The following is a 13,215-nucleotide window of genomic DNA, read 5'->3' as shown; positions in this document are numbered from 1 at the left end:
CCAGCTGCTTTCACTGCTAAACTGACAGCAAGTCAACCATAGAAGTGGAGTCATTGGCTGATCAACAAAAGATCACAAATACAACAATAAGCCCAACCAAGTGAGTGGCCCATCTAGCTCAGACTAACACACAGAATCATGAAGTAAATAAATGATAATAAAATAGACATATTCTTAAAAATTACGTAATTTATTGGCATTGAAATGGGAACAAATGGAATATTTGAATATTTACATATCTATTAAAGCATTGACTAACTAAATGATTTCCCACAAAATATTTGCAGGCCATATTATTTTAGTGCTGAAATCTCCTCATTCAAGGAATAAAGGTTATCAGTCTTACACAAATTCTTTCAGATAATAGAAAGAAAAAAAATACTACCCATTTTTTTTGTTTGTTTTTGAGACGGAGTCTCGCTCTGTTGCCCAGGCTGGAGTGCAGTGGCCGGATCTCAGCTCACTGCAAGCTCCGCCTCCCAGGTTCACGCCATTCTCCTGCCTCAGCCTCCCGAGTAGCTGGGACTACAGGCACCCGCCACCTCGCCTGGCTAGTTTTTTGTATTTTTTAGTAGAGACGGGGTTTCACCGTGTTCGCCAGGATGGTCTCGATCTCCTGACCTCGTGATCCACCCGTCTCGGCCTCCCAAAGTGCTGGGATTACAGGCTTGAGCCACTGCGCCTGGCCCAATTTTTTTAATGAGTTAAGCATAACTTAGATATCAAGCTTTACAAGAATATGAGACATTTACAGAAGATTTTGTCTATAAAAATAAATATAAAAATGATAAACAAAATATTAGCAAACTGAATCTAGCAGAACTATACGTGAAATATTTGATAGTATGAGATTAATATAATGTAATCATTGATCATACGTGTAAGATGGATCAATGCAATGAAGTATGTTAATAGTATAAAAGAAAAATATATGTGATCACTTGAACTAATGCATTTATTAGACAAAATTTTGCTATACTGATAGTACATCACAAATTACTCCAAAAGCCTGATGACTTACAAAAACAAGCACTTATTTTTCAAGTTCATGTTGGGAGCTTACTGCAAATGTTCTGCTTCAGAGTATGGATCAAATTCAGACCTGTTCTCTTTATTTTCTTACTGAAGAAGCCCGAGTTGAAGCAGTTACCTATGGTTATTTTTTCACATGGCCCATAGCAGGAGAACAATAAGCTAAGAAAAATAACATAAACAACGTTTAAAGTCTCTGATAAGTCATGTCCCCTAGCGTGCCTTTGGAGCATCACATGACCAAATGAATGACATAGGGATTTCTATTCTGCTTATATTTGCAGCATAGTAAATGTGGGAACGGAGAAAGGAATTGTAAGTAAATAATAACACCTACCACAATGAAGCAAATAACATTTTGTAACATTTAAATTTTATTCATGATTTAATGATTAAGAAACTAGAAAGGGAACATTTTACATCTGATCATGTAAAAGAAAAAGAATAATAATATTTCCTACAAAAATCCAATAGGAAATACCATATTTGGGGTGAAATATTGAAAGCTTTTCTCCTAGAACCTGGAATAAGACAAAGATGTTTATATTATCAATTCTGTTGAGCACTGTAGAATAGGTTTTTAACTCTTGATAATAAATTAGGATGTAAAAGAAAAACTATCATTCTTGCAGAAAGTATTATTATGTATATAGTAAATTCAAAAGATTCTAAATGTAAGTGATGCACAAATGTAAGTGATTCACAAAGGGATTGTGCACTAAAAACTATACAATATTATTAAGATAAAATGTTACAATCTCTAAATAAATTGCAGTATATGAAATATTTATGAAGTGGAAAACTCAACATTTTTAAAATGTCAATATAGTCACCCAAAACCCTAACAAGGTTTTATTCTTGTTGAAATTGACAAACCAATTCTAAAATGTATATGGAAATGCACTCAACCATGAAGAAGCAAAACAATCTTGAAGAAAATAACAAAATTTAAATTTTTAGACTGTTGGATGTATATATATATATATTTATAAAGCTGTAATAAATAAGAAATAGTGACTCTAACAAAATGTTAAACAAATATTTCAATTTGATGGATTAAATAAGATAAAAACAGATACCTTTTTATTGAGAAACTTTATAAAAATGGCACTGCAAAATATTGGGATTTAATTATATGTTCCCATGTAATACAGAATAAAACAATTCCAGGTTGTTTGCATATCTAAAATGTGAACAGTGAAATAAGTGAATTAACTAACTACTTAATACATAGCCTCCTAGACAATACAGTAAGCCAGCTTACATTTCTTAAAATAGGTTTAAAAAGGACAAATCTTGATATAAATATTAATTTGGTCTATATTTGTATTAGTCTGTTTTCATGCTGCTGATAAAGACATACCTGAGACTGGGTAATTTATACAGGAAAAGGGGTTTATTGGACTTACAGTTCCACGGGCTGGGGAGGCCTCACAATCATTGTGGAAGGCGAGGAGCAAGTCACGTCTTACATGAATGGCAGCAGGCAAAGAAAGAGATCTGTTAGATCTCATGAGACTCATTCACTATCACAAAAACAGCATGGAAAAGACCTGCCCCCATAATTCAACTACATCCCACCAGGTTCCTCCCACGACATGTGGGAATCATGGGAGTTACAATTCAAGATGAGATTTGGGAGGGGACACAGCCAAACCATATCAATATTTTTATTATCAACAACTCTTCATTAAAATATACCATTAAGAGACTGAAAATTCAGGGCCAGGCACAGTGGTTCATGCTTGTAATCCCAGCACTTTGGGAGACCAAGGTGGGCGAAAAATTTGAGGTCAGAAATTCAAAATCAGCCTGGCCAACAAGGTGAAACCCCATCTCTACTACAAATACAAAAATTAGCTGGGCGTGGGGGTTCATGCCTGTAATCCTAGCTACTTGGGAGGCTGAGGCAAGAGAATTGCATGAACCCAGGATACGGAGGTTGCAGTGAGCCCATATTATGCCACTGCACTCCAAGCTGGGCGACAGAGTTAGATCTCATATCAAAAAAACAAAGTAAATAAAAATAAAAATAAATAAACAATAAAAAGAGAGAGAGAGAGAGATTGAAAATTCAAGCAGCAGAATAGGAGATTATATTTTAATCCATTTTATCATAAAAGGGCTCATGTGTGGAATATATAAGTACCTCCCACAAATCAGTAACAAGCAGCGGACAAACTAATGGAAAAAGGGCAAAAGTCATGAGCAGTCATTTTATAAAGGATATATAAAAATCACCTTTAGTAACATCCTCCCTTTATGAGTCACCAACCAGGAAAATTCATATTATAACTAAAATGAGACACTATTACACCACTACCAGAGTTACGGAATTAAAAACAAATACTAATGACACCACTGTGGATAAGAATATGAAGCAACTGGAATTCTCTACCTCCCCTACTCTGCAACTACTTTGAAAAATTTTTTGTCTGTTATTTGCTAAAGTAGAACATATGCGTGCTTTATAATGCAGCAATTCCATTCTTAGATATATACCCAGCATAAATGTGTTTATATGTTAACCACAAAGCATATGAAATATTCATTGCAGCATTACTCATAATAGTCAAAAACTGGAAAAAGACACAAGTGTCTATCAACACTAGAAAAAAATTCTGTACAGTTATTCACCACTACACTATGCAGTATTAAAAATTAATAAACTGGCTGGACATGGCGGCACATGCCTATAATCCCAGCACTTTGGGAGACTGAGGCAGGAGAATTATTTGAAGTCCAGAGTTCAAGACCCTGCTGGGAAACATCATGAGACCCCCATCTCTACAAAAAAAATTGTAAAAACTTAGCCCTGAGTGTGGTGATGTGTGCCTATAGTTCCAGCTACTCGGGAGATTGAAGTTGGAAGATGGCTTGGCTCAGGAGTTTGAGGTTGCAGTGAGCTGATTACACCATTGCCCTCCAGTCTGTGTGAGAAAGCAAGACCCTATCTATGAAAAATAAAAAATAAAAATTAATAAAAATTAAACTTTGCATAAAATATGAAAAATTTTTACAAACTTGATATCATATTAAATGAAGCAAACAAAAGACATTTGATGTATGATTTATATGTGTATAAATTTCAAACATAAACAATTTTAAGTCACAGAAGTCTGAATATTGATTATATTTTGGGAGGAGGGTAAAGGTAATGCATGGGTGCAGTCAAAGAAAACCTTCTAAGGTTAGTTTTCTCTCTCTTAAATGTCTGATGTGTTTAGTGTGCAATACTTCAAGTGTGTCCTTGGGATTTTTGTTTTTCCGCATGAATGCTGTATCTTAATACAATTTATATTTAAAATAATAGACTAAGAAAGATAGCATCGCTTGAAAATTACAAATGTTGTACTCGGTGAAGAAGCATAACTTTTTATTTTAAAGTCAAGGACAAGCCAGGCCTGGTGGTTCACACCTGTAATCCCAGCATTTTGGGGGGCTGAGGAAGGCAGATTGATTGAGCTCAGGAGTTCGAGATCAGCCTGGGTAACATGGAGAAACCCCATCTCTACCAAGAATAGAAAATATTTAGCTGGGGGTAGTGGCATGTGTCTATAGTTCCAGCTACCTGGGAGGCTGAGGTGGGAGGATGGTTTGAGCCAAGAAGCAGAGGTGGCAGTGAGCCGAGATCACACCACTGTATTCTAGCCTGGGTAGCAAAGCCAGACCCTCTCTCAAAAAATCAATCAATTAATTAAGTCTAGGACAAGATAAAAGGTATTCTATCACCTCCTCTATTCAACATTGTTTTGAATACCTTAGGTAACATGATTAGTTAAAAAAAAAAGAAATAAAATTATAGCTCTTAGAAAAAGAGATGATTGGTCAATTCAAATAAGTTATTGCTACCACTTTAAAAAGCTAACAGAATAAACTGAATAACTATGACAACTAATAATAATGTTCAATGAGGTATCTGGAATAAAAATCAACTTACAGACAGTAACTTTAAAGATGACTAGCAATATCTATTTAGACAATTAAATGGAGAAACCCATCCACAATAATAGTGATAGGAGAAACCGGCTGTCCGGGTAGGGACTTGGAGAACTTTCCTGTCTAGCTAAAGGATTATAAATGCTCCATTCAGCACTCTGTGTCTAGCTAAAAGTTTGTAAATGCACCAATCAGCACTCTGTGTCTAGCTAAAGGTTTGTAAACACACCAATCAGCACTCAGTAAAAACACACCAATCAGCGCCCTGTAAAATGCACCAATCAGCACTCTGTAAAATGGACCAATCAGCACTCTGTAAAATGGACTAATCAGCAGGAGGTGGGCAGGGACAAATAAGGGAATAAAAGCTGGCCACCCCAGCAAGTCACAGCAACCCACTTGGGTCCACTTTCACAATGTGGAAGCATTGTTCTTTCGCTCTTCGCAATAAATCTTGCTGTTCCCACTCTTTGGATCCACACTACCTTTATGAGCGCTAACACTCACTGTGAGGGTCTGCGGCTTCATTCCTGAAGTCAGTGAGACCACAAACCCAGGGGGAGGAATGAACAACTCCTGACACAGCACCTTTAAGAGATGTAACACTCACTGCGAAGGTCTGCGCTTCACTCCTGAAGTCAGCGTGATCACGAACCCACTAGAAGAAAGAAACTCTGGACACATCTGAACATCTGAAGGAACAAACTCCAGATACACCATCTTTAAGAACTGTAAAATTCACCACGAGGGTCCGTGGCTTGGTTCTTGAAGTCAGTGAGACCAAGAACCCACCTGGAGGAACCAATTCCAGATACAATATCAATAAGTCTAACAAAAAATGAGTAAATGTAAAGAATTTCTGAATTATAAAAACATACTGGCATAATAAATGAGATTATGTTTCTGGATGGAAAAATATGTGATTGTTATCTATTTCCCTAAATATAATTATAATACAAATGCAATTTCAGTTAAGTTCCCTGCAGGAATTTTCAGAAAATTGACATGCTCATTCTAAAATTCATTCAGAAGAAACAAAAGACAACATTTGCCAATGAAACTATGAACAAAAACAATAGGGGGGATGAATCTAAGAAGTATCAAAATGTTGTACACAGTTTTAATAATTAAATCATGATATGTCATGAAGACAGCAAATGAATCCAAATACAGAATTTCAAAACATTTAGTAAAAATAATGTGTTACATCAAAAAGTGCCATATTAAAAGCAGGGGATGTATTGTATCCAATCGTGTTAGGACAACTGACTATCCATATTTAAGTTATATTCCCCCTTCTTATAATACACATATATTTGTATATTTGTATATATGTAGATACAAAAATCAATTGGATAGTTTATTAAAAATTAAAAACTGATACATTTTTATAAATGTGCGTAAACTTTTAAATAACATGGGTTGGAGAAAACTGTTTAAGAATAGTCCAGATGCCATAAAGAGAGAAGGATTTATCTACATAAACTGTTTAAAAGAAATTGGAGAGGGATAAATGTAAATACCAATAAGAAGTATGAAAAAAAAATCCATATAATGACAATGAACTAAAACCCACAGTGGACAAGAGTCTTCCAAATCAATTAGGTAAATGTAATGGTTGGAATATATGCCCCCAAATTTGTGTGTTGAAGTCCTAATCTCTAGTACATTAGATGTAACTTCATTTGGAGATAGTTTTTTCAGTGGTAATAAAGTTAAAATAAGGTCATTAGGACAGACTTTAAACCAATATGGCTAGTATTCTTATGTAAAGGGGGGATTTAGACACAGAGATACACCTGGAAGGAAGATGCTGTGTAGAGACATAAGGAGATGACAGCCATCTGCAAGCTAATGAGAGCGGCCTGAGACAGATCCTTCTCTCACAGCCCTCACAGGAAACTGCCCTACAAACAACTTGATTTTGGATTTCTAGCCTCCACAATTGTGAGACAAACTATCTATTGTTTGAGCTACCCAGTCTTAGTTAATTTGTTATGGAAGCCCTAGAAAACTAATAAGTAACTAACTCAAAATTTAAATAGGCAAAAGACATAAACAGATAATTTATAGAGAAAGAAATACAAGTGGTAATATTATGAAAATATAATCAATCTCTAATAAAGCAAATACAAATTACATCAGAAAGAGAGTACCATTTTTCACTCATGCCATTAGCAAATTTTCTTTTAAGAAAAAGGGAGAGAAGATAATGTCTGGTTTAGGTGAAGGTGTGAAGAACATAAGAATGTACTAAGAAAATTATAGGCTAGAATAGCCGATAGGCAATTTACCAGCACTTATCGAAACTAACACAAAGTATCTCATGTATCCCATACATATATGTACCTACTAAATACCCACAAAAATTAAAAATTAAAATACATAAATACAAGATATGGGCACTAAAGTCAGACCTCCCCCCCAAAAAAAATATTAACATGTTGACTTTTAGTGAAATATTTACACTTTTAGAAACTTGTATCACAGAAGTACTCAGGGAATTCTTTTGTGCCCACAAATATACACTTTATTACTTTTTAAGAGAGAAAGAAAAAATTGGAAACACCATAAGGTCTCAGTGGTAAAAATATATTCAAGTACAACCAAAATGGATAGTAACATATATAGACACGGAAAGTGCTCTAAGACATATGAAGCCAGTTACAGAACATGAGTGTAGGAGGGTCATATTTACTTTTCATGTATGCAAGAGAACATTATTTAGAAGATGAGCATGCACTCATTTGAAAATGGAAGAAAATCCAATAAAATGTTAGTCAATACTTTCATTATGGTTACTTCTGCAGTGTAATTTGATTTCCTCTTACATAAGGACCTTAAATGTTTCCGTCTAAACTAGTGCCGTTAATTAACAATTCTGCCAATATTTTTCTGATAATTTGTGTCCTCTTCATGGTTCCTAATGTATTTACCAGAAAATAGAGAGATTTAAATTGGTTCTGTTTTCCTCATAACATTATTTGGAAATCAGATATGAAGATGAAATTAAATGATGTTATATATTATAAAAAAGGAAATGTTATTTATATTTAATTTAATTAAAAATAAATATAGTAAATAAAATCAACATTTAAAACTTATTTGTGTAATAGAGAAGAAAGAAGTAATATACAATCAGTTCTTGAAGGACGCAGTGAACATTTATCTGATAAATAGCCAAATCAGTATGTTCTTTCAAAATTGTGGTTAAGATATTAGGCCTTGGAGACTGACTGATATACCACTTTTCTTTATAGCATGTCCTTAGAAGTTATTTACCACTCTTGTGACTCAATTTCCATACCTATAAAATAGAGTTAATAATAGTGCTTTTCTTATGAATTCTTCTGCGGAGTAAATGAAATGATGTGCATAACACCATCTTGTATATAATATGCTATCAATACATATGATCTACTATTATGATTTATTCTGGTCACAAGATGATTTGGGAGATATGTTTATTGTTCAGGAGAAACAAACTGAGGCATAAAGTAATGTTATAACATTGGAAGAAAATAAAAATTTGGCTTTCTGTTTAGTATTTAACTTTGCCAGTGAGACTGAATGGAAATTTGGAGCATTAATAATTGTCTGATTACTGGCTGATTACTGTTCATCAGTGAAATTCGAAAGGCCAGCAAGAAATATTGTAGTTCTTAGCAATGGGCCATTCCAATTTCCTTTTAATGAGAAGAATATGAAGAGTGCTAGAGACCTACATTTAGCAAATGAGAAAAAGAAAAAAAAATGTAATAGAAGTCTATTCTAGATGAGATGCACTTATTAATCATCACTAAGGCCATTAGGAGACTTAGTTCCTTTATATTTCTGCAGAATGACTATAAATTCATGATATTTCTTAGTTATAGAATTATATATGTATATATTTTGAATTAATTACTTATCATGGGTTCAATGCTTTACGTAAATTACTCTATTTAACACATGAAAATGTGGGTAAGTTCAATGTAAAATTTTATAGATTCTCAACCAAAGCTGAGAGCATTTGAGCCATTTTCCTACAATTTTACAATTTAACTTGTCGACCCATCTTTTAATAAAAACACTGTTCTTCCTGACTTCCCTCTCAGTGAAGGGCTATGTCCAAAAATTGCCTAAGCCAGCAACATGGCATCATTACTAAATAGCTCCCTCCCACCCTCATTCCACAGCATGCAGGCAAAATAATTAAATGTAAACACCCCCCCCCCACACACACACACACATAGATACAGATACAGACACAGTATACTATTAATTCCATTTTGTATGTTTTGCTGAAATCAGTCCAAGTTTCCCTATCTCCCCTGCTTCTGCTCTAGATAGGCCAGCATAATCTTTTGTCTGGACTATTGCAATGGTAACTTTCTTAACAGGCACCTGTTTTCCTGTTTTTTTCCCTTGTCCAATTCACTCCTGAGTTTTCAACCAGGAAAATTTTTCCAAAACATAAATCTGATCTTGTCATTTACTGCCTAAAACCTCTCATTTACTTTCATTTGTCCTCAAAATAATGCCCAGATTCCTAATCATCACTTAACGGTCTTGTGAAATAAGTAGTCATTTCACATTTCAGTAACAAAGCTCTTACTCCCCAATTAGAACCCCAAACCTTCTGACATTTATTCACTTTTTGAAAAATTCAACATTTATTTTCATTAGTATCTGTATGAGTCCGTTTCATGCTGCTGATAAAGACATACCTGAGACTGGGTAATTTACAAAGAAAAAGAGGTTTAATGGATTCACAGTTTCACGTGGCTGGGGAGGCCTCCCAATCATGGAAGGAGATGAAAGGCATGTCTTGCTTGCAGCAAGGAAGAGAAAATGAGAGCCCAGCCAAACGGAAAACCCCTTATAAAATCACCAGATCTCATTAGACTTATTCACTACCACAAGAACAGTATGGGGGAAACCACCCCCAGGATTCAATTATCTCCCACAGGGACGCACCCACAACACGTGGGAATAATGGGAACTACAATTCAAGATGAGATTAGGGTGAGACACAGCCAGACCATATCAGTATCTACACGTGTTTTCTCTTTTCATGTGACTAATTTCTATTTCTCTTTCAAAGCACCTCTTATACATTTTATATTTATTTTCTTAGAAGTCTTTCCTGGATTAGCAGCTGTCCTATGTGTCCAATTCATCATTTTAATTAACGCTTCCCCATCAGTTTGTTAGGCTGTGCTGGAAATTGTCAATTTCCTCATCCTGCCACCAAACCACCTACCTCCCACTGGCCAAACACACATATACACAAAGGTGCACACACTCACTACTTGCTAATTGTTTATTTTAATAAGAAGAACTTTAGGGCAGTAACTTAATCTCCTAGATTTTTTTTTTTTTTACATTTGCACAACACAAATTGCAATATCTTTCTCAACTTCCTGGAAAGATGATATGAAAAAAATAGGAAAAAAAAAAAAGGATGTGTACATGCGTGACACAGATAATGAAGTCTTTCTTTCATGGTGCTTATTAACAAGTTTGTTCAAAATTCACTGAAATTACTGTATTTTTTTCACTGATTGTCATAGAGATTTTGCTTCTCCCAATACCTTTTTAATAGCAATAGGGATAGGGATTCTTAGCTAAGTTTGGAAGGTGTTGCATTTTCGATGGGCTGCCTTCTCTATAAACCAGAGAAGAAGCAAGCCTCCGACTTTATGTTCTGGCTCTACCTCAAAGTTTGTTCTCCCAATATCAGAACCTGTCTATGTTTCTTAGATGTATTTTTCCAAAATATATCTCTTGCTGTAAAATTGTAAAGACCTGAGGGGAAAAGTGTGGTATCAATAAACATACCTATTTTCAAATATGTACCTGATAAACTATATTATACATACAAAAGAGGTACAATATTGTCCCGGAACCTCTCTCTGGCCTGGAGATCTATGGTATCTCCAATGAGCCTAGATAGTCCTCACTGGGAAACAAAACTTTTGTATAAAATGGGGTTTTCAATTTTCCCCTTTTATATGAAATCATGACAACAAAAGCATCTTAGTAATTGAGGTTTTAATTTCCCTAGATTTTACTAAAACTGTGAGTGTTACTGATTATGACTGATGCCAAGTGGGACCATTTAGGGGGCTCTCATGCCTGTTCTTTCTGTGTTAGACAGGACTATGAAGAGCTAGAAAAGCAGCTGAAAGAAGTCTTTAAGGAGCGGAGCACCATTCTTCGTCAGCTAACAAAGACATCAAGAGAACTTGATGGAATTAAAGTCAATCTTCAGGTGAGATAAAAACTCATTTTCCGAGCAGTAAAAGATGATCTGATTTTCTGAGTGGATTAACATGCATTTTTAAACAGTTTTTAATGTGTTTCGGGGCTGGACCATGGTAGTTATTACTTACTATTATATGCACTTTAAACAGAAATGTAATTTGAAATATTTTCTAGGATTCTGTGTTTAACAAATACAGAAATGAGAAAATTGTGTGCTTGGCAGAGTCATCAGTTCCTCAAGCTTCTAAGATCAGTTTGACCCCTGTATTTTTCATATTATAAAAGGACAAAGTAATTATGCTCAAGAGTTAAGTGAATATAGGAATGACACCTACAAGAGAATTTTAAATTCCCCACGGGATAATTCTAAAGAATCTTTAATAAACCGCATTACCAAAATAGGCAAATACTTTTAAAAGACAACTGTAAAAAAAAAGTCTTAACATACTGAAATCTTCAAAAAATTCTACACAGGGTAAACATAGTTTCATAAATATTTGGCAATATATTGCAATATTTGACATAAACATTGCATTTATTATCTCCTGTATGCTAGAGGCTTTGTATGTATCATATGGTTTAATTCTTGTAACGTATCTATGAGGTAGATCCTATTGTGATATTCCTTGTTACACATGAGAGAGAATGTTTAAGAAAGATATGTTATTGGCCGGGCGCGGTGGCTCAAGCCTGTAATCCCAGCACTTTGGGAGGCCGAGGCGGGCGGATCACAAGGTCAGGAGATCGAGACCATCCTGGCTAACACGGTGAAACCCCGTCTCTACTAAAAAGTACAAAAAACTAGCCGGGCGAGGTGGCGGGCGCCTGTAGTCCCAGCTACTACTCGGGAGGCTGAGGCAGGAGAATGGCGTGAACCCGGGAGGCGGAGCTTGCAGTGAGCTGAGATCCGGCCACTGCACTCCAGCCTGGGCGACAGAGCGAGACTCCGTCTCAAAAAAAAAAAAAAAAAAAAAAAAAAAAAAAAAAAAAAAAGAAAGATATGTTATTTTTGAATGTTACAAAAGAAGCCAGAGTTTACATGTAGACGGTCTAGCTCCAGAGATTATTAGTTACTGAGCTGAATCATGTTTTTAAACCACGTGGAGTTGCTTCTGTCTACACCCTTCTCCTTAGGTTCCTAATCCCATTAAGATGATAATAATGATAATGAAGATGATGATGATGGTGGTGGTGGTGGTATTAGTAAACACTGAGGCTTACTGAACATGGTCAAGGTCCAGTGCTAGATACTCTTTCTCTAATTTGTATTTAATTTTCACATGAAGACTATTTGTCACATTTCATAGTTGAGAAAACAGAGTTAGAGAAAGGTTAAGAAACTAAGAGCAAGGGACAGAGCTAGTATTTAAAGTCAACATCTAAGCTTTTCTTCCAGAAGATGTGTTACATGTGGAGAAGATGGAAACAAGAGCAAAAACAAACAAACAAACAAAAAAAAACATAGGCAACCCAGCAGGACACAGAGATGGTAGCAGGATGATAACACTGCAGGAATCATAGTGTTATGATGGAAGCATGCACAGAGCATCAGGGAAACATTCACAAGGATGAAAAGAAGTGCAGACTGATTTCTGGTGAAACCAATGCCTGACCTGTGGTTAAGTGAAAATTCACCAAGTGAATAGACTGGGAAGAATATCAAGAAACCTGCACCTTCTTAGAGGCATATAAACACTAAGGACTGAAGTAGTAAACATAACTTATTGTTAATATTCTGTCTGTAGAGACCAGTTACAATTTCACATGGCCCTGTTTTTTTGTATGTCTTAATGTGTTACTCATAAATAAGAAATCAACAAAACCTAACAGGTGCATGCCCTTTGACTGTCTTAATCTTGAATTGTGTTATTTCCTGGCGTGTGCAGGGAGGTTTGCTATGTTCCCTAGTATTTGTAGAAGCTGTACCAGACCTGGTTTAACATTCCTGTAGATAACACAGTAAAACTTCAAAGAATGAATAGAAGATATGTTTTA

General features: G+C 35.3%; 1 protein-coding gene across 2 annotated transcripts in view; it reads left to right on the top strand.

The window, feature by feature from the left end:
• LUZP2 (leucine zipper protein 2) overlaps window positions 1-13,215 on the top strand; it is a 557,769-nt gene that overhangs the window by 238,035 nt on the left and 306,519 nt on the right. Inside the window, exon 2 of one of the 2 annotated variants that reach the window (XM_033205374.1) lies at window positions 11,110-11,227. In XM_033205374.1, coding sequence (XP_033061265.1) covers window positions 11,110-11,227 — 118 coding nt within the window. The remainder of the gene's footprint in view (window positions 1-11,109; window positions 11,228-13,215) is intronic. The other variant, XM_033205375.1, reaches the window with a different exon arrangement.

Source organism: Trachypithecus francoisi, unplaced genomic scaffold (genome assembly GCF_009764315.1).
Source record: "Trachypithecus francoisi isolate TF-2019V2 unplaced genomic scaffold, Tfra_2.0 Lachesis_group8, whole genome shotgun sequence".
Classification (NCBI taxonomy): domain Eukaryota; kingdom Metazoa; phylum Chordata; class Mammalia; order Primates; family Cercopithecidae; genus Trachypithecus; species Trachypithecus francoisi.
Note: the sequence above shows the minus strand (reverse complement) of the source record. Positions and strands in the feature narration are given on the sequence as shown.